We start from the raw sequence: 22,656 nt of genomic DNA, 5'->3' as shown, positions 1-22,656 counted from the left end.
CCAAGTCTCTGGGTGCCGCTGCCACTCGGGGAGCTCGTCCGGGTATCCGTCCCAGCTGGTATTGCTTAGTGGTCCGGAGCCTGCCTCCATACACAATTTTGTAGATTTTCCTAAGTGACCCCTCGGCCTGAAGCTGTCAGGGTCCCGCTCCCTATATTGAAATAGTAGAGAGAAATTGTAGAATGGGGCTTTGTAAACCGCGCCAAAGATCACTGATGAAATCTTGGATTAATGTAAACTTTTTATTCTTGCACAGGTCTGCACGTTTCATTAGACTCTGCTCCCTTCCTCAGGACCAAACAGGCATAAGTTACATCAAATCAGATACACAGGAGGGTATGCAGGAGAACTGTGTTTGGAATGACCTCAAGGCTCGAATTAGAGCCATACCAACTAGAGAGGACATGGAGAATTACATAGCCAGTTTGGAGGCCTCATATAAAGCAGAGTCAGCGTCCATAAGGGGAGAGATGCAGCAGCTAAGTGAATGCATGACAACCTCTGAATCCTGTACAGCCTCCATCTCGACACAGCTTGCTTCTCAGGCACAGGCCCTGTCTACACAAGCTCTTTAGATTGAGCATTTGACAGATCTGTTGGATGACCTAGAGAACCGGGTTAGACGTCACAACATCAGGATAAGGGGTCTCCCTGAATCTCTCACCCCACAGGATCTGGAAGAATCTCTATGACACCTATTCAACTTCATATTAGGCCTCCCACGAGACTCCCACTTAGAAGTGGATAGAGCACACAGATCCCTGGGCCCTAAACCAGTGGAGGGCTCCAACCCCTGGGATGTCATCTGTAGAGTTCATAAATATAAAAATAAAGAAGAGATCTTGAGCTAAGCTCGACAGAAGGACTCCATCCTGTTTAAAAATACACCAGTCCAACTGCTGCCAGATCTGTCTCGTCATACACTGCAGAAACACAGGGTTCTGAGGCCTCTCCTGGATGTCCTTCGGCAGAGGAATATCTTGTATTCGTGGGGATTTCCTTTTAAATTGCAGGTCCGTCATGCTGGACTCCTTCATGTGCTCTATTCATTAAAGGATCTTCCAACGAACTGTGCGGCCCTTGAGATACCCATCGTGCACATCCCGGTCACAGATTGGTCTCATGTTCATGGTGCCTCTGGGGCAGGAAGCCAATATCCCCCTCCCACAGCGTGACGGTGCATGCAGGAGGAATCGGAGTTCGTAGAGGAGAAGAGACACAGAGCCTATCCCTCCTATCCCATCTGGAGACTGAGTATCCCCTATTCCTTACAGCTTTCGGTGTTCGACCTGGAGGGTGGTCTTTATTGGTCCAGTTAAGGCGATTCTGGGGATAGGCTCCACCCCGATCTGAACCACTAGTTTGCGTGCTCGGATGGTTATCTTAGGCTACACGTCTTTTAAATGTTTAAATATTTGAATGTTTATTAGTGATTGCTAGAGCTGGGTGTATTGCTATCTTATTCAGTATTTTATACAATTTTCAAACTTCAGGGGTCTAGGGTTGGTCCGGGGGGAGCGGACCTCCTTTGAAAATCTACTTTCCTCTGGGGTTTTACACACTGCGGGCAGGTGTAGACTAGACTAACCCCCCTGTTGTTGTTTGTTTTTCTTTTTTGCGCCTTTTTCTTTGCCTATATCTTCTATTTAGATCATACTCTTTTTCACATCTTGCTCTCTTTGTTTATTTGGTCCTTTAAGTCATTTTTCTAAACTTGATCTCCTCTATCCTATTCTATTACTGTGAATCAACCTTCCTTTTCTTCTTCCCCCTTATTGTCCTCCTTCCCCCACTTTCCTCATTTCCCACCACGTCCTCTGAACTCGTCAGACCAACATGACCACTCTCAATTACTGCTCGATTAATATACGTTTTTAATACTCCTCAAAAGCATTCACAGGTCCTGTACTCTATGCACAAAACAAAGGTCCAGGTCATTCTATTATAAGAGACATATTTCAAGAAGGATCATGGACCTGCATTACGAGATAGAATCTATCCGGTATGGTTTCACAGCGTTAATCCAGAGTCCATGTCTAAAGGGGTGTCGATTGCACTTCATAAACACCTGGTGCACACCATAGTTGACTCTTGTATAGACGAACAGGGCCGGTATATTTTTCTTAAGCTGAAAATTGCAAATTCTATGTTTACGATCGCAAACTGGTACCTTCCTAAAACTAATCAGGTCTCTACCTGTAGAACCTTTCTGATGTGGCTCTCTGATTTTACAGAGGGGACACTGGTGGTTGGCGGTGACTTCAATTTTACTCTAGACTCGGACATGGACTCCTCCTCTGGATGGAGCAACATCCGCACTAAGGAACTGGGTGCCCTGAAGCGGACTCTTCATGCCCTCCGACTGATTGACATATGGAGAATCCTAAATCCCCAAGATAAGGACTACACATGCAACTCCCCACCACACAACTCATATAGTAGGATAGACCTTTTCTTGGTGAGTCACGGGGCACTGGCCTGGCATCCCTCTGCAGAGATAGGGGTAATTTTTTGGTCTGACCATGCCTCAATTTACCTGTCCATGCAAGTACCCTCCCTCCCCCAAAACTGATGGACCTGGCGGTTAAACAGTAACTTACTTAAAGACAGCTCTAAAAACCCTACTGGACAAGAAATGTCTTCTCCATAGAGAGAGAGTTAAACATTTCTATTATGAAGCATCTGACAAATGCGGTCTTCCTTTGGCACGACTTTTGCACCCCCGGGACAATACTTCCTGCATCCCATGAATTATCACTAAAGGAGACAAAAAGTCATGTGACCTGACAGAGATCCTAGAAGTCTTTCAGTCTTATTATGAAAGACCTGTATAACATTAAAGGTCAGTATGCGGAGTTCCTGCCCACGGACCTTACAGAGAAAATTAAGGGATATATACGAGAGACAACCTTGCCCTCCCTGAACAGTATTGTTGTTGAGGCTCTGGAGGAGGATATTTCGGAATCTGAAATTTGTAGTGCAATCCAAATTACCCCCTCAGGTAAATCTCCCAGCCCTGACGGGTTCACTCCGGCTTTTTACAAATTGCTTGAGAAGCAGTTGGCAAAGATTATGGCAAAACATTCAATTCAATTGATGAAGAGACAATACTAACCCCACAGTCTCTAGAGGCCCATGTGATCCCCAAGCCAGGGGAAGACCCATTATTAGCTACAAGTTACCGACCTATCTCATTATTGAATGTTGATCTTAAGCTTTACTCTAAAGGCTACTTTACACGCTGTGATATCGGTCCCGATATGGCTAGCGTGGGTACCCGCCCCCATCTGTTGTGCGACACGGGCAAATCGCTGCCCGTGCCGCACAACATCGCGCAGACCTGTCACACATACTTACCTGCCCGGCGACGTCGCTGTGACCGGCGAACCGCCTCCTTTCTAAGGGGGCGGTCCGTGCGGCGTCACAGCGACGTCACTGAGCGGCCTCCCAATAGAAGTGGAGGGGCGGAGATGAGCGGCCGGAACATCCCGCCCAGCTCCTTCCTTCCGCATAGCGGCCGGGAGGCAGGTAAGGAGAGGTTCCTCGTTCCTGCGGCGTCACACATAGCGATGTGTGCTGCCGCAGGAGCGACGAACTACATCGTTACTGCTGCAGTAACGATAATCGAGAATGGACCTGTGACGCCCTGGGCAAGCCAGGGGTCATAGGTAATGACATCACCACACCCTACACCCCGGTTAGGTACACCTAAGCTAAACCAGAAATCCTTGTTGCCTTCCTCCAGGGGCTGATGTCCACACCAGGGGGTGAGCCAGGCGGTTGGCTCCGCCCACCGAGGAGTTCACAGTCCTGGAGGCGGGAAAACACAGGCAGATAGAGTTTGGAGGAGGAAGTGAGAGGAGTTGAAGTTAGAGTTTGGAGGAGGAAGAGAGATGAGTTTAGGAGTTGAGTGGTAAAGGAGCAAGTGTGAGGAGGAAAGTGACAGGAGTAGAGCCTGAAGTTGGTCCGGGTGTGTGCCCCGGACTGAGACAGCAAGGTTAGCAGACGGCGGTGACCATCTGCAGTGGAGGCTGATCGGAGGTTGCTGAAAGGACCGTGGACGGGTGGTGGCCCGGCGGTACCGGACCGGTATACAAAGAGAAGCCAGCACCATTGGCAGGGGCCTTTCGGATCCCGGCAAGGCTAGGAGTCGCCGTGAATTTGCCAAATCCATCAGTGAAGGGGACCTCCGGGTCTCCAAACAACTAAGTCCCGATTGAAGGCAACAGTCCAACCGTATGAGAGAGACACCGCCACCGCCAAGGCACCAGTTTCTCAGGGCCAGCACCTGCGGGCAAAGAGGGGCTCCTCCGGCCAATATCCAAGTCGGGGAGCGGGTAACCGGTGGGAATCCATCGCTACCAACATTTCACAAGGTGCAGGGAAAGAGACAGTCACCGTTAACTACCGGGGAAAAGCAACAGCAGCCGTCCGTGGGAACCGTCTTTCCAGCCGTGTGTTTTACTGAGAACTGTGTCAACGTCTCAGGCTGAGTGAGTACCACCGTGCCGTACGGCACAGCGCTGCCCCCGCGACCCTGCACCTCACCCGGCCCCGCACCCGGCTTGCCATCCACCCCTACCCCATCACCGGGCCCCGGGACAACTAACCCCCTACCCACGGAGGGGAGAAATAACAACAAAGCTGCTCCCTGTCACCGCTCCCGGGATCCCCATACAGAGTAGCGGTGGTGTCCACACAATCACCACAACCGTGGGTGGCGTCACGGACAATACATCCCCAAAACCAAACCCCTTTTCACTCACGGGCGAGGAGCGCCGCTCGAGTCCCCGGGATCCGGCCCATCGCTCGAGCCACCGAGCAGCGGAGGCCGCAGCAGCAGCGGCAGCCGGACCCGAGCAGTGGAGAGCACAGCGTCCCCTCCTCCGCCCGCGACAGACCCCCATGTCACCGATGAGCGATTTTGCACGTTTTTGCAACGATGCAAAATCGCACATCGGTGTCACACGCAGCAACATCGCTAATGCGGCCGGATGTGCGTCACAAATTCCGTGACCCCAACGACTCCGCATTAGCGATGTCGCAGCGTGTAAAGCCCCCTTTAGATATTGGCCGATAGAGTGACCCCTTTTCAGCCCTCCGTTATTAACACAGACCAGGTGGGGTTTGTCAAAAGCTGTGAAGCAAGAGACAATACGATTAAAACTTTGTCTCTTATCGCTAAAGCTAAAAGCAAATCGATTCCATTGGGCCTCCTAGCTATCGACACTGAGAAGGCCTTTGACAGGGTCCACTGGGGCTTTTTGAGGATAGCATTGGGACAGCTGGGACTGGTACCCCCGATTCTTACAGAAGATTGGCACATTATATGACAACCCAACTGCTAAGATTAGGGTTAATGGGGCTTTATCCTCCTCCATTGCTATACGAAACGGGACCAGACAGGGCTGCCCCTTATCCCCCCTTTTATATGTAGTAATCATGGAACACTTAGCTAACACTCTCAAGGGAAATAACGACATCAAGGGACTTAAGGGGGCTTTACACGCTGCGACATCGCTAATGCGGAGTCGTTGGGGTCACGGAATTTGTGACGCACATCCGGCCGCATTAGCGATGTTGCTGCGTGTGACACCGATGAGCGATTTTGCATCGTTGCAAAAACATGCAAAATCGCTCATCGGTGACATGGGGGTCCATTCTCGATTATCGTTACTGCAGCAGTAACGATGTAGTTCGTCGCTCCTGCGGCAGCACACATCGCTATGTGTGACGCCGCAGGAACGAGAAAGCTCTCCTTACCTGCCTCCCGGCCGCTATGAGGAAGGAAGGAGGTGGGTGGGATGTTACGTCCCGCTCATTCCGCCCCTTCGCTGCTATTGGGCGGCCGCTCAGTGACGTCGCCGGGCACCTAAGTATGTGTGACGGGTCTGGGCGATGTTGTGCGGCACGGGCAGCGATTTGCCCGTGTCGCGCAACAGATGGGGGCGGGTACCCACATTAGCGATATCGGGACCGATATCGCAGTGTGTAAAGTAGCCTTTAGGATCGGTAATATACATCATAAAATTGCACTGTATGCAGATTATCTCCTGCTATACGTCTCTCAACCCCACATCTCAATTCCATCTATAGTGTTGGAATTCGAACAATTTGGCCTTCTTAATAACTTTTAAAGTTAATCTTTCAAAATCAGAAGCATTTAATATTTCTTTGTCTCAAGCTGAAGTCACCCGGGCAATGTCTAACTTCCTATTCAAATGGCGGCCTTCTGCTATTAAATATTTGGGTATCTTAATACCAGCGGATCTCTCTAAACTCTATACACTTAACCACTTATCACTATTAGAGGGTACAATCAAGAACCTCAAGTCCTATGGTGGGCTGAAATTGTCTTGGATGGGCAGGATGAATGTCCTTAAAATGGATGTCCTGCCACGCTTTTTATACTACTTTCAGACTATTCCCATTTCTCCTCCCAGTAGCTTTTTTCGTAACCTTCAATCTGCCATTATCCAATTCATATGGGGTAAGGTAAAACCTAGAATCAACTTACACACGCTGACCCTTCCAATGGAGTGTGGAGGAGCCGGTCTTCCTAGCTTTAAAGTTTACATGCAGGCTGCAGCTTTGACTCGCATACTAGACTGGTATTTCAATAGTAACTCCAAGCAATGGACACGGGTGGAGCAGGAAGGGTTGTGGATACCTTCCCTGGATACTTCCCTCAGACCTTTCTTGTGTGGGGCCGCTCTCAGAATTCACCAAAGAAACACTTAGGGGTACTTTGCACATTGCGACATCGCTACTGCGATCTCGTCGGGGTCAAATCAAAAGTGACGCACATCCGGCGCCGGTGACGACGTCGCAACATGTAAAGCCTAGAAGCACCAATAAACGATCGCAAAAGCGTCGTAAATCAGTGATCTGTGTAGTGTCGGTCATTTCCATAATTTAACTGCAGTGACAGGTACGATGTTGTTCCTCGTTCCTGCGGCATCACACATCGCTGTGTATGAAGCCGCAGGAGCGAGGAACATCTCCTTACCTGCATCCCGCCTGCAATGAGGAAGGAAGGAGGTGGGCGGGATGTTTACGTCCCGCTCATCTCCGCCCCTCCGCTTCTATTGGCCGCCTTCCGTGTGACGTCGCTGTGACGTCGCACGACCCGCCCCCTTAGGAAGGAGGCGGGTCGCCGGCCAGAGCGACATTGCAGGGCAGGTAAGTGCGTGTGAAGCTGCCGTAGCGATAATGTTCGCTACGGCAGCTATCACAAGAGATTGCATCTGCGACGGGGGCGGGGATTATCGCGCTCGGCATCGCTACAATCAGCTAGCGATGTCGCAGCGTGCAAAGTACCCCTTAGAGTTTGGCACACGGTATTCAATAAAATATTCCCCACACAATCTATTGGTCCCCTCACTCCCTTATTCTACACTCCATCATTTCGCCCCGGATACAAACAGAGATGCTACTTCGGCTGGAGGGCAGAGGAAGATATCCACTTAGGGCACATCTTGATTGATGGTAAGTTACCCTCATTTCAAACTTTTCGGACACAACTTCCGTCTAGAGGCTCACAATGGCTGGTGTTTTTTCCAACTGCAGGTATTTGTCTCTGTGGGGGGGTCCACCGGCCGAGTTCGGAGCGCCTGTAGCGCCTTTGAAGATTTGTTCACCAGAAACGTCCCACCTGAACACTCGGTCTCCCTTGTGTACGGTATTCTCATCAGAGTTGGGGTCTCGGGCAAGCGAGGCTACCAATTGGCCTGGGAAAAGGAGCTGAAGCAACATATCTCGTCCGATGAGTGGGAGAAATGTTTCTTATTTACCCATAAACTGTCAGTCGAGTGCTCTGCGGGAGAAGAATTTTTAAATCTTGACACGATGGTACCAGTTGTTTCTATCTAAATTACATATCACATTCCCTTCGGTGTCTGCGTTGTGTTGGAGATGCGGGTGAGAATGACGCATGTCTGGTGGGAGTGCGGAGGAATAAAACAGTTTTGGGGAAAGGTCCTTGCTAATTATTATTGCTTTATTAATGGGAAAACAGTGGAGAACTGCCCGAAGATAGTGCTCCTCTCCATACTACCTCACTCAATCGCATATCATAAACGAGACATACTGCGCTTTTGCCCGGCGGCGGCGCCTGCCGTCATCCCTAAGTATTGGAAATCCTCTACGATTCCTCCAATCTCAAAGTGGTATTCAGAGATGGCGACCATTTGTAGGATGGAGGAGCTCTCTACCGACATTGCTGGCACTAACGACAAGTTTTGTAGGACCTGGGGTGAGTGGATCCTTAAAGATTTTTAAATTTAATTTAAAGATTTTAATTTAATTTAAATTAAAATTTGGAATTTAAAGATTCTTCAGACTTCCATAAATTGTTTTAATGGAGCCCTGACTGTTTACTGAGTTGGTGATGTGAAGCATGGATGGAGATGACCAGGACGGAATGCAGTATTACTTGATTCTCAGAAGTTTGAGGACCTCCTAACCTAACCTTCCACCCCCTTTCCCTATGTGTTTTCCCTTCGTTTCCCTAGCTTACTCCTAGTGATGCCTATTTTTATTTTTATTGCTCTTTTCCTTTCTCTCTTGGTCTCTTATTTAATTCCTTATTCTTTACATATCTATTGCTAATTTCTCATAGATTTCTAGATTTCCAAAGAAATAACATTATCCGTTAGATCAAATTAGTACCTGGATACTATAAGGGTATATGGTATGCTCGCTCTATACCTATATACCGGTATTCTTTGGAATCCCCTTCTTGTTATTTTACAACCCGAATATTCCGTAAAATATCTGCAGTTGTTTTACAGATATAATAAGGTTGTTTTTTTCCTTATGTTCTTGATGTTAATTTGATATAATTTTTGCGTAATATTGTGCATTACTTGATAATATTTGGTCTCTTTACTATCAACTAACAGTAATTGTCATATTGGATATCCTGTTTTATATGTTTTGTTTCATGTCTTACAATAAAAATAGATTGAACATAAAAGATGTCAGTCGATCCCTTTATAACTCCAAAGTCCTGTTCCAGCAACAACAAAAAAATAGCATTTTGACTTTTTTTTAGCCAAAAAATCATGAATTTAAGTAAAAGAAACAAACAAAAACAAACCTCTTTAAGGTGAAACATATACAGCTCTTGCTAACTTTTGAAAATGGCCTCCAGAAAGATTTATGCTACTTCTCCAGCATGTAATTATTATTTTTTTCTTAAAGGCAATGCGTCAACAGATTTTTGCTATGTTATCTGACAGCAGCATAATATAGCGGCCGAGAGCCCAATTCCGTTAATACAGCTGTTACTGGGCTGTGTTTTGCTGTTCCAAAAAAATAAGTGTTTATCCAGTAGGAGATTATCACTGTAGGACTAGTTGTCTCATGCCTCCTAGTCACACTCCCAGCACTGATTGGCAGCTTTCTATGTACAATGTGACAGAAAACATCCTATTAGTGATGTGGGCGTGGTTATATACAGCCCACATGCTGTATATAGCTCTGCTAGATCTGCAGCACAGAAAACTGGGATCACTGGAATCAGGGTCATCATGCTGCTGTCAGATTACATAGCAAAAACCTGCTGACAGATTCCCTTTAAGTCATGCCCTTTTTAGAAGCAACACCTTTTAACAAAGCATATATATACCCAAATATATATATATATATATATACAGTGCCTACAAGTAGTATTCAACCCCCTGCAGATTTAGCAGGTTTACACATTCGGAATTAACTTGGCATTGTGACATTTGGACTGTAGATCAGCCTGGAAGTGTGAAATGCACTGCAGCAAAAAAGAATGTTATTTCTTTTTTTTTTTTTTTTAAATTGTGAAAAGTTTATTCAGAGGGTCATTTATTATTCAACCCCTCAAACCACCAGAATTCTGTTTGGTTCCCCTAAAGTATTAAGAAGTATTTCAGGCACAAAGAACAATGAGCTTCACATGTTTGGATTAATTATCTCTTTTTCCAGCCTTTTCTGACTAATTAAGACCCTCCCCAAACTTGTGAACAGCACTCATACTTGGTCAACATGGGAAAGGCAAAGGAGCATTCCAAGGCCATCAGAGACGAGATCGTGGAGGGTCACAAGGCTGGCAAGGGGTACAAAACCCTTTTCCAAGGAGTTGGGCCTACCTGTCTCCACTGTTGGGAGCATCATCCGGAAGTGGAAGGCTTATGGAACTACTGTTAGCCTTCCATGGCCTGGACAGCCTTTGAAAGTTTCCACCCGTGCCGAGGCCAGGCTTGTCTGAAGAGTCAAGGCTAACCCAAGGACAACAAGGAAGGAGCTCAGGGAAGATCTCATGGCAGTTGGGACATTGGTTTCAGTCAATACCATAAGTAACGTACTCCACCGCAATGGTCTCCGTTCCAGACGAGCCCGTAAGGTACCTTTACTTTCAAAGCATCATGTCAAGGCTCGTCTGCAGTTTGCTCATGATCACTTGGAGGACTCTGAGACAGACTGGTTCAAGTTTCTCTGGTCTGATGAGACCAAGACCGAGATCTTTGGTGCCAACCACACACATGACATTTGGAGACTGGATGGCACTGCATACGACCCCAAGAATAACATCCCTACAGTCAAGCATGGTGGTGGCAGCATCATGCTGTGGGGCTGTTTCTCAGCCAAGGGGCCTGGCCATCTGGTCCGCATCCATGGGAAGATGGATAGCACGGCCTACCTGGAGATTTTGGCCAAAAACCTCCGCTCCTCCATCAAGGATCTTAAGATGGGTCGTCATTTCATCTTCCAACAAGACAACGACCCAAAGCACACAGCCAAGAAAACCATGCCTGGTTCAAGAGGGAAAAAAATCAAGGTGTAGCAGTGGCCTAGTCAGTCTCCTGACCTTAACCCAATTGAAAACTTGTGGAAGGAGGTCAAGATTAAAGTCCACATGAGACACCCAAAGAACCTAGATAACTTGGAGAAGATCTGCATTGAGGAGTGGGCGAAGATAACTCCAGAGACCTGTGCCGGCCTGATCAGGTCTTATAAAAGACGATTATTAGCTGTAATTGCAATAATAACAAGGGTTATTCCACAAAATATTAAACCTAGGGGTTGAATAATAATTGACCCACACTTTTATGTTGAAAATTTATTAAAATTTAACTGAGCAACATAACTTGTTGGTTTGTAAGATTTATGCATCTGTTCATAAATCCTGCTCTTGTTTGAAGTTTGCAGGCTCTAACTTATTTGCATCTTATCAAACCTGCTAAATCTGCAGGGGGTTGAATACTACTTGTAGGCACTGTATATATATATATACACAAACTGGGTATCTTATAAAAACCACAAACTAAGGAAAAGCCTCTCCTTCATAGTTGCCATCTTTCAGTCTCCAGGGAAGGTGGCTGCATCTGTACGGTCTAACGAGGAAAAAAAACATAAAGTACGTTCTGACCCCTACATGAGAGCGGAGCGATATCCGTAGATTATATAGACATCATTCATCGTTATATCTCTCATTGCTCTCCATTTCTGCCATTAGCAGTACAATAAACGTCTAGCTCTTTTGTAAATGCTGTGAGAATATCCAGTGTCACCACCTCTCGGTGTAGAGTATGTTAATGTTTCACTGTTTTAAAAGAAAAAAAAAATCTTTCTTCACATGTCAGGATGACCTCTGAGAGACAACCTATCCTATACAGTACAGACCAAAAGTTTGGACACACATTCTCATCTCTAGAACAACTGTTAAAAGGAGACTTTGTGCAGCAGGCCTTCATGGTAAAATAGCTGTTAGGAAACCACTGCTAAGGACAGGCAACAAGCAGAAGAGACTTGTTTGGGCTAAAGAACACAAGGAATGGACATTAGACCAGTGGAAATCTGTGCTTTGGTCTGATGAGTCCAAATTTGAGATCTTTGGATCCAACCACCGTGTCTTTGTAGAAAAGGTGAACGGATGGACTCTACATGGCTGGTTCCCACCGTGAAGCATGGAGGAGGAGGTGTGACGGTGTGGGGGTGCTTTGCTGGTGACACTGTTGGGTATTTATTCAGAATTGAAGGCATACAGAACCAGCATGGCTACCACAGCATCTTACAGCGGCGTGCTATTCTATCCGGTTTTCGTTTAGTTGGACAATCATTTATTTTTCAACAGGACAATGACCCCAAACACACCTCCAGGCTGTGTAAGGGCTATTTAACTAAGAAGGAGAGTGATGGGGTGCTACGCCAGATGACCTGGCCTCCACAGTCACCAGACCTGAACCCAATCGAGATGGTTTGGGGTGAGCTGGACCTCAGAGTGAAGGCAAAAGGGTCAACAAGTGCTAAGCATCTCTGGGAACTCCTTCAATACTGTTGGAAAACCATTTCCGGTAACTACCTCTTGAAGCTCATCAAGAGAATGCGAAGTGTGTGCAAAGTAGTAATGAAAGCAAAAGGTGGCTACTTTGAAGAACCTAGAATATAAAACATATTTTCAGTTGTTTCACACATTTTTAAGTATTTCATTCCACACGTTTTAATTCATAGTTTTGATGCCTTCAATGTGAATCTACAATTTTCAGAGTCCTGAAAATAAAGAAAACTCTTTGAATGAGAAGGCGTGTCCAAACATTTGGTCTGTACTGTATATTGATGTAGCTGAACGCACTTGAAACCTCCCTGGCTCTCCTCTATCCATCTGATGTGAGTTCAGTGAGTTCCACTGAGGTGAGTTCAGCTGAGATTACAGCTGGGGTACCATGGGAACCAACAGCTGTGACCTTAGGTGAACTCACCTCAGGTGAATTCATTTAACTCAATCCTGGGATTACCGGATGTGTGCTCATTCCAGTAATCCAGCATTGAGTTGAATGGTGTTGGTTAATTGGTTAATAAGGTAATCTGGCATCATTGAAGTCAATAATCCAGGACCATTGAACTCCAAGCCAGATTACCGGAATTGAGTTCAATGAGTTCACCTGAAGTCACATTTGGGGTACCATTGGAACAGACAGCTGTGACCTCAGCTGCACTGACTGACATCACCGCTCTCACACTTGCGGCTCTGTTAGTGTTTCCTGCAGGCCGCAGTGATCAGTCACGTATTCTAATGTGACCACGTGCTGCGACCTCAGGATGTAGCAAAGGTGAGATGATCATGGTGTGGATTATGTCGTACCTGCAGGAGTGTTTTGGGAGTTAATAAATTGGAGAAGGAGGTTTTTTTTCCTTTAATAAAGGAGTTTTCTCTGTGCTTTGTTGTTTATTCCTTTTAACTTATACAATTAGTAATGGGGTGGTCTCATAGACCCCTATCTATTACTAATCCAGGGCTTCGTGGTGGCTATGATTTTTTGACAAATCCAAGCTATCAATAACCAATTATATTAACTTTATTGCCACCACACCAGCGCAACTGGGATGAGCCGGGTAAGAGCCAGGATTGGCGTATCTAATGGATGCGCCAATTCTGAGGTGACTGCGGGCTGCTATTTTTAGGCTGGTGAGGGCCCAGTAACCATGGGTCTCCCCAGCCTGAGAATACCAGCCCCAGTTGTCTACTTTATCTTGGGTGAGTATCAAAATTGAGGGGACCCCACACCTAATTAAAAAAATAAATAAAAAAACAAAATATATATTTACTTAAATAAATAAAAAAAAACACCTGTGTGGGGTCCCTTGTCTTTTGCTACACAGCCAAGATAAAACACACAGCTGAGGACTGAAGGCTCCAGCTATCTGCTTTATCTGCGCTGGGTATCAAAATATGGGGGACCGCATATCATTTCTTCAAGTTGTTTATTTTTACACTCCACTTCGGGGACCCAGACAGCTAGTGTGAGGACATCCAATCACAGATGCCGGCACAGAGGGTGGGGGGCGCAGTCTGACTGCAATCAATCACAGATGCTGTCACAGAGTGTGGGCGGGGGAAGCAGGTAATATTCATAAGGTTTAATGAGTGGACACGGAAGCAGTGTGACAGCTGCACAGAAACTTGGTAAGTATAATTGTCCTGATTTAATCACTATTTTCATTACTTTTGCAGCCCCCTAGCCCTTTATCTGAGTGGCTAAACCCAAAAAGTAACATGGATTTCCCTGAGTTTATGTTCGGGGTCCGTGCACGAACACTGAGTGCCCGGTATGGACCCCAAACTTTACAGTTCGAGTTCGCCCATCGCTACTCCCAAGTGATCACTTTAAAGAGATTTTCCATTTGTTGGAAAGTTCGGTTTCAAAAAACAAACTTTCCTTTACTCACACATCCTAGGTTCCATCACGGATTCTCCCGCCGCTGCTCCCAGTGTTGTCTGTTATTGTCAGCAGCGCTAACGTCAGGTTGACAGAACTGTGGACAATAACTTAGCTCAGTGGCTCTGTCCGTAGAGACAACTTAAGCTGCTGACTAACTGATTGGCTGCAGAACCGTTGATGTGATGTCAGCGCTGCAGACAATAGAGAGGACCTACTAGATCTCCTAGATCTCATAGTAAATACTTGTATTCTCCATGAAACACCAAGTTATGGAGCACCTTTTCTCATAACTCAGTTGTGCCCTGACCACACAACAGAAAATCCTGGTTGGGAATCACTGATCTAATGTTTATAGGTTTCTTAAAAGGAAATCCATCAGCAGGTTTGACATTGCAAAATTGCTCACAGCTCTAGAATGAAGACGTGTGGCTCTATTAAAACATACTCTTGGGCAAAGCTTTAGCAGCAGTATAGAAGAAAAAGTAACATTAATTGCCCTGCGCTGAATGAGATCGGTCAGTTCTTGGCTTTCTGCATTAAGCCGTTCACAGCTGCTCCACTCTGATTTTGAGTAATGGCTGTAGAGTCCAACTAGAAGCCTATTAGGGTTGTCCCATGACATAATAGATGTCATTCAGCGTTATTCAATAGCACAGGGACTTTCCCTTTTTTCCCACCTGTTTACCATGTCTTGTGTCTCCCTTACCTGCCTTTTGGTTGCCTTGACCAATGCTCTGAAGCTGGGCAACTACCAGGGTGAAATGTGCTGCAATCCTGACAGCTCTAAATAGGGCTTGCACAGATAGGCTTTGTGTTAGCCACGTCGTTTAACATATCACAGGAGTTGCCCTAGAATTTTCCATTTAATCCCGGAAAAGGGATTTAGCCTTCTGTGGTGGCCCTGGGTTGGGTCAACAGAGTGGCTGCTGGCAGGCAGATCAGACTGGTAAAGGATAGTCAGAAATCCAAGTCAATACCAAGAGGTCACAATGGGCTAGAGTAGGCAGCAAAGTTATCAAAACAGGGCAGAAGTCAGAAACAGAAATCAAACTAACACTTGGCAGTGGCAGAGAAACAAGAGTAAAGGGCACTTTACACGCTGCGATATCGGTATCGATATCGCTAGTGAGCGTACCCGCCCCCGTCGGTTGAGCGATATGGGCAAATTGCTGCCCGTGCACAACATTGCTTACACCCGTCACATGGACTTACCTTCCCTGCGACGTCGCTCTGTCCATAGTTGCATTTTGCAGTCCCTGTCCCTGTATCTACTTTGAGATAAGTTGTTTGTTATTTTCCCTTGTTTGTTATCCCTGTGTGTCCTTTAGCATCTAGTGGGGTTGAGGAAGAGCTCATCCCATCGGCTCCCAGATCAGGGTCAGCCTAGGGCCAGGTATCCAGCTCGGCACATAGGTGCAGAGAATATTTAGGGCAATAAGTGAACCCAGGGCCCAGTGCTAGGCTTGGTCAGGGGTCACCATCTCCCCCTTCCCTAGACCCAGGGTTTCCCTTCCCTTCTCTTTCACCATTCACTGGGTACTTCCCCCGTACCTAGCATGATAATGGCACCATTAGTCCAACAATATCAGCCCAAACTGGAGAGGAGTGAGCACAGGCATAGATGTAACAAAAGGATAGTGATGGCAGCATTAACTGAGTTAGCTATGAGAAGCTAACTTGGCACTGTAGAAAGAACACAAAGGGAGGGATAGGACATTTTTTGCTCCAATAGACCTTGACTCCCTTTAGACCACCTGTAGTATCCACCACTGCCCAAAAGAATGTTTGACACCTCTGCATGTTTCTTTTCTAGAGATGTCAGTAGCTTTGTAGAGTCCAAACTACTGATAGACTCCACTTAAAAGCTTAGATCCATTACAGAACTACATGATATGTACATGTCATTATATCCAAATATCATATTTTCATTTAATGCTATCAGTCTGAGGTAAAGATAAAAAAAAAAGTCAAAATTACCTTTCTTCTTACTAAGCAATGTCCCTGGACTTGTTGCCCCTGTGTTGGCTTTTGCAGAGACCCTACTTTGGTAAACCATTGGTTCTGTCGCCTTTCTCTGGTGCAGTCCTTCATCTTTTTTGATCATCAACAAATCTGATCTTCCTTCAGCATAGGAGCTTTTCATATAAGCAGCCGATTCTGCCAGGTTCTCCATATTAAGCTTCCTTTCTGTAGAGCTATAAGAGTCGAAGTCTGAAGCATCAAAACTTTCGGTTCTTGAACCGTTTTCTTCTTCGATAATGTCCATCATTGGTTTCATCATTGGGGAGTCTTGGTCTCTCTTTGGACTCTCTTCAGAAGCTGAGGAACCATCACATGACTCAATAATGAGCTCACTGTCCAGTTCGGCTTCACGTTCCTCCCGAAGTATGCTGTATTGTATGGATGGGGAAGCAGGTGATGGTGGAGGGCCACCAATGTGACTGAATGTCATGTAAGCAGATTGCATTGCCTCTTCTCCTGCCAGCTGGTCTTCTGAAACCAGTTCTATTTCAGAGTCACCAGATTCAGTGCTCGAAGCTTCGTTATCTAGCGAAGACGGGACAGCTGCTAGCGCAGGCACGCTTTTGTAATCTTGTTTTTCGGAGTAAACACTATGAGGTTTCTGCTCTTCAGCTGCTTCATAAGGAAAGCCTTTTGTTGCCTCCTTTGCTTTCATGGCGCTGATCAGTTCATCTTCAGATATTCGGAATTTACTCTGTTTCTCTGAGCCAGATGGTCCTGTATATCCATCTGGATGCAAACGATAACAGAAATAAAAAAAAAAACATGGTGAGGAGAACAATTCCTTGGAGACATTATGCAGATTAAACTTCTTTCCATTTTACCCTCTGTTTGTCAATAATGATGAATATTAAACATTTTCATGAATATACTGACCATTATATAACCCACATGGATTCATACTGGCGTCTTAAAAATAACAAGTAAAAGGGGGTTTCCATCTTTTTGAAAAGTGGATCTTTATGAAAAACTTATATTTCCCACTTCTAGACAAAAGATGGAAAACTTCTTTAACAGACCTTCTTTTAATTTAAATACTTTCAGATACCTTAGATACAAAACTTTCTAAAAACACATGTGTGTTACGCTTTTATAGGGTATGTGCACATGGAGTCTTTTTGCTGAGTTCTTGGAGCAGAAATTCCAAGTTTTGGAGGAGCTTCAAGCTTTTGAGGTTTATTTGGACAGTTTTATGTTCAGGTTCCTCACCAAAAACTAAAAAAAAAATAAATTCTGTGTGCACATAGCCCAACAAAATATATCAAAAGATTGACCTGCACATCCAACTAGTGTGAACAGGTACTAGATGAAAACACAATATAACTAGGGCGGAGTGCTCAGTATATATTGAGATCACCTTGTCTCTGGTTACTGGCTTCACATGCATTGGCCAATTCATAAGCTAAGTGTCTCTGTTTTCAGATATTCTTATGGCAGTAATGCAATACCAGAGTTTCCTTATTCATTGTTAGCAATCTAGAGTGCAGCTGTATGTATTTTGTAGTTATACTGTGTTTTCAGCTAGCACCTGTTCACACCTATTGGATGTGCGGTTCAGTCTCTGATATATTTGTAGTGCATTTCTGACTGAGCACTCCACCCTATAACCAGGCTGTATCCATACTCCATTATAGCTGGATCCTTCCTGCCCAGACATGTAGGTTTTTAACCCAGATAGAGGCATTTAAGTTAGGGTCCCAGTATATTGAGATCACCTTGCCGCTGGCTACCGGGCTCACATGCACTGGCCAATACATAAGCTAAGTTTTTTTGTTTGTTTTTTTAAATATTCCTATAACAGTAATGTATTACCAGAGTTCCAGTATTCATTTTTAGCATTCTAGAGTGCAACTGTATGTATTTTTTGCACATAGCCCTAGACAGTATTTAGTAAAAAAAAATTTTATCACTAACAGCATGTAGATCTCAAATATGTAAAACAAACAAGTCTTTGCATTATAGATTTTCTCATTAACTTCCAATCCTATTTTTGTGTTACAAATGTTAATGCAAAACTATGGACCAGAATACTGCCATGCATGGTGGTTTAAGTCTTAGATCTTAAGGGCCAATTATTAAAAGGGTTCTCCTGTCTGAAATTAAAAGTCTGCAGTCACTATGTGACTGAAAACTGACAAATTGTGACAGTGTGCAATGCACACACTGTCATAATTACCCTTGTTGCCACATGCGAGTGGGCAGTCGTGTGAAATGTATGCAATTTGCATACTTGCGGTCCCATGCAGACTAGTCTAGTCTGACTCCTCTCGATTCTCTTCTATTAAGACTAGTCTGCATGGGACTGCAAGTATGCAAATTGCGTACATGTCACGAAACTGACGAATTGCTCTGGACATACATGGGAATCATGGCAGTGTCACAGCAGACTTTTCATTTCAGACAGGGCAACTCTTTTAAAGAATATGGAGCCTTTTTTACTCACATGCATTTTTTTTTAGCTTAATAACATTTTCCAGTTGGCATAGTTCATTTGGCTTCTACAGCCTATATGTATCACAGTGTAAGAGTGGTGAACTCTGACTGTCATGTTCCTGCCCCTGAAGACACCAATCGCGTTTTTTTCGTGTAATGTGGACAATGTCCTACGTCTTCTGTACATATTGTGCAGTGTGATGTAGCATATAAAGCATAATGCATAGTAATTATGGTGTGTGGTAATGTAATGCATAGCACTTGTGTAGGAAGTGGTCAGACTGTTGAGTCGCAGTGGTTAAGCATTGGGAATAGCCCACCATGGGAGGGGTTAAGTGAAAGGGAAAGTGATGGTTCATTCCGGAGGAATCAGTGAAGACTTAGTGAGGAAAAGGGACGAACGTATAGTTAGTCTGTCATATAGTGGGGGGCTTGAGGCAACTAAGGAAGAGGAGAGGAGACAGAAGGCGAGGTAGCGTGAACCTTGAGTGTTGAGTGTTGACAGAGACACAGAGTGTGAATAGAATGCTATAGAACTAATGCCATTGGTTAGCTTGACTCTTGTCTTATCTCTTCTGAAAAATATTTAAAGCAGATTTTTTTAGAGGCGTTGAGGAGAAAAGGCTTATAGAACAAACTCACTCATTTACTGTTTACCTATTCTGCAGTCAGCATTGTACTGTGATACGTAGAGCTAAACAGTCCCAATTTCTAATGAAACTCCATTGAAAATAAAGCTTTTTAGTCCCCAAAAACAAATGCATTCAAATAAAAAAACTGCAAACACAAAACAAAAAAAAAGCTAAGCTGTAACTATACTTAAAGCACCACACCAGCATATTTTTGAGCACAGGAGTGGTTCTAATAATCTAAGTCCCCTGCCCCCGCTCTTATACTCACCCTCCAGCGTCTTCACCTTTTATCAGTGGCACCATCTTGTGTCCGCAACCTCTGACTGCCCGGAAGTCAGAAATTATATCACAAGCTCCCAATACAACTCTATGAGAGCCAGAATGAGGCCACAACGAGGCTCTGATAGACTAGTATTGAGTTGTAACCTCCGGCGCGCTCCATAAAACACTGGAGCTGCTAGCAGGTCACAAACAGATGCAGACCGAATAGAGCGATGGAGATAAAAGATGAAGCTGCTGGAGGATGAGTATAAGACAGGAGGCAGGGGATATACAGTGCCTTGCAAAAGTATTTGGCCCCTTTGAAATTTTCAACCTTTTCCCACATTTCAGGCTTCAAACATAAAGATAAAAACTTTTATGTTATGGTGAAGAATCAATAACAAGTGGGACACAATTGTGAAGTTCAACGAAATGTATTGCTTATTTTAAACTTTTGTAAGAAATAATAAACTGAAAATTGGGGCGTGCAATATTATTTGATTATTTGTCCTCTTTAAGTTAATATTTTGTAGCGCCACCTTCTGCTGCGATTATGTCACGCTGTACTCTAAGATGTACAATAGCAGTACAGCGCAGTAATGTGGGACTGAGAGGATTCCTGAAACTATCTGAGAAGGTAGTTAGCTGGTAAACCACTAGGGGGCGTAAAAGTGGAGGAAACGTATGAGCAGGGAATTCCCTAGCAGAGGTAATACTAGTCAAGCCCACCAGATGGCAGTAGAATCGTCAGAAAGCCGTGTCACAACATGAGGTCTTGTAAGTACACAAGGGCAAAGTCTAAACGTAGTCAGAGGGAAGCAAATAGTCAGTACCCGGGAAATCAGAGCCTAGAAGCGATGGGGAGTGGGAAGACAAGACAGAATAAAGGTAAACAGATAAGGAACGAACAGGGAGACAGCGGGAGAGACACTGATGGAAACAGACAACAGAGGAGGTTACCAGGTCAGGTGAACACGGAGGTCAGGAGCGGGCAGGGCAGACAACAGGTAACTCAAGAGCAGAACACAGCAGAGCCAGAAGTATCACTGGCGAAGTCCAAGAGAAACAGTGCCCTAATAAAGCAGCCTGACCTCCAGAACGAGGCAGAAAGGATTAACCCCTAACGTGACTTGCATCAGAAGTGAAACTAAAAAAACGGCTTAGCTCCAGCTGAGCCAGGAGTCAATCATGACAGATTACACCTGCAGTCAGTTTTGCACATCGAGAGACTGAAATTCTTGCCCATTCTTCCTTTGCAAACAGCTGGAGCTGAGTGAGGTTGTATGGAGAGCGTTTGTGAACAGCAGTTTTCAGCTCTTTCCATAGATTCTCGATTGGATTCAGATCTGGACTGTGACTTGGCCGTTCTAACACCTGCATACGTTTATTTGTGAACCATTCCATTGTAGATTTTGCTTTATGTTTGGGATCATTGTTTTGTTGGAAGACAAATCTTTGTCCCAGTCTCAGGTCTTTTGCAGACTCCAACAGGTTTTCTTCAAGAAAGGTCCTGTATTTGGCTCCACCCATCTTCCTAGAAGAAAAGCAGGCCCAAACCATGATGCTGCCACCACCATGTTTGACAGTGGGGAAGGTGTGTTCAGGGTGATGAGCTGTGTTGCTTTTATGTCAAACATATCGTTTGGCATTGTGCCCAAAAAGATCGATTTTGGCTTCATCTGACCAGAGCACCTTCTTCCACATGTTTGCTGTCTCCCAGGTGGCTTGTGGAAAACTTTAAACAACACATTTTATGGATATCTTTGAGAAATGGCTTTCTTCTTGCCACTCATTCATAAAGGCCAGATTTCTACAGTGTACGACTGATTGTTGTCCTATGGACAGACTCTCCCACCTCAGCTGTAGATCTCTGCAGTTCATCCAGAGTGATCATGGGCCTCTTGGCTGCATCTCTGATCAGTCTCCTCCTTGTTTGACATGAAATTTTTAAGGGACGGCCGGATCTTGGTAGATTTGCAGCGGTATGATACTCCCTCCATTTCAATATGATAGCTTGCACAGTGCTCCTTGGGATGTTTAAAGTTGTAAAAATCTTTTTGTAATCGAATCCGGCTTTAAACGTCTCCACAACAGTATCACGGACCTGCCTGTTGTGTTCCTTGATCTTCATGATGCTATCTGTGCTTTAAAGGGAACCTGTCATCAGAAATTGAGCTTTAAATCTAAAAGATTACCCCTCTACAGCTCCTGGGCTGCATTCTAGCAAGCTTCCTGTACTTTTTGTGCCCCCTTTAAAACCAAATAAAACACTTTATAAAGTTGTACCTTTTTGCCTGCAATTCTTGTAAATTGTCCATGTGGGCGGGCCGTATGGTGTCGGTTACTGTCCCTCCTTCTGGTTTACGCCATCCCCCATTGCTTCATTTTATAGATCAGGACGCCGCCCACAGCGCCCGAGGTCCCGTGCACGCGAGGACTGCTGGTGACGTGGTCGCAAGCACGATATTATGTGATTGCATTGCAAGTGCCCGCCCATAATACCGTGGCCGTGCTCTCCCCTTTGCCTCCTGCGCTCTGCGCAAGCGCTGGCCAAATGATCCGACGTCACCTTTCCCATCTTGCCCTGCAGCAGGAAATAGATGGGAGGAGCGGATCAGGCCACCACAGGTTACGAGGAGACGCTTGCGCAGAACGCAGGAGGCAAAGGGGAAAGTGCGGTCACGAGGTTAAGGGCGTCACTTGCTGATGACACTCACAGCGCCGCCCATAACCTCGTGCCCACGCAAAGAGTCACCAGCGGTCACACGTGCACACAGTGCTCGGCACCGCTACAGTCGCACAGCGCATGCGCGGGGCCACAGGCGCCCAGGGGCGGCATCCTGAGGTTTGAAATTCAGCGTTCGGGGGCGGCGTAAATCTGCTGGAAAAACAGCAACGGATCCCAGAGAGCCCGCCCCCATGGACGATTTACAAAATTTGCATACGAAAAGGTACAAGTTTATAAAGTATTTATTTTGGTATAAAAGGGGCCACAAAAACTATAGGAAGCTTGCTAGAATGCAGCCCAGGAGCTGCAGAGGGGGGAACTTTTAGGTTTACAGGTAAATTTCTGATGACAGGTTCCCTTTAAACAAAACACTGAGACTATCACA

At 45.4% G+C, this 22,656-nt stretch overlaps 1 protein-coding gene across 1 annotated transcript in view; it reads right to left on the bottom strand.

The window, feature by feature from the left end:
• The window catches only part of RTN1 (reticulon 1), a 293,390-nt gene that overhangs the window by 113,129 nt on the left and 157,605 nt on the right, over window positions 1-22,656 (bottom strand). Inside the window, exon 3 of the mRNA XM_075330280.1 lies at window positions 16,173-16,946. Within this exon, the coding sequence (XP_075186395.1) occupies window positions 16,173-16,946 (774 nt within the window). The remainder of the gene's footprint in view (window positions 1-16,172; window positions 16,947-22,656) is intronic.

The sequence above is a fragment of the Anomaloglossus baeobatrachus genome, chromosome 12 (assembly GCF_048569485.1).
Source record: "Anomaloglossus baeobatrachus isolate aAnoBae1 chromosome 12, aAnoBae1.hap1, whole genome shotgun sequence".
NCBI classification, from domain to species: Eukaryota; Metazoa; Chordata; class Amphibia; order Anura; family Aromobatidae; genus Anomaloglossus; species Anomaloglossus baeobatrachus.
Note: the sequence above shows the minus strand (reverse complement) of the source record. Positions and strands in the feature narration are given on the sequence as shown.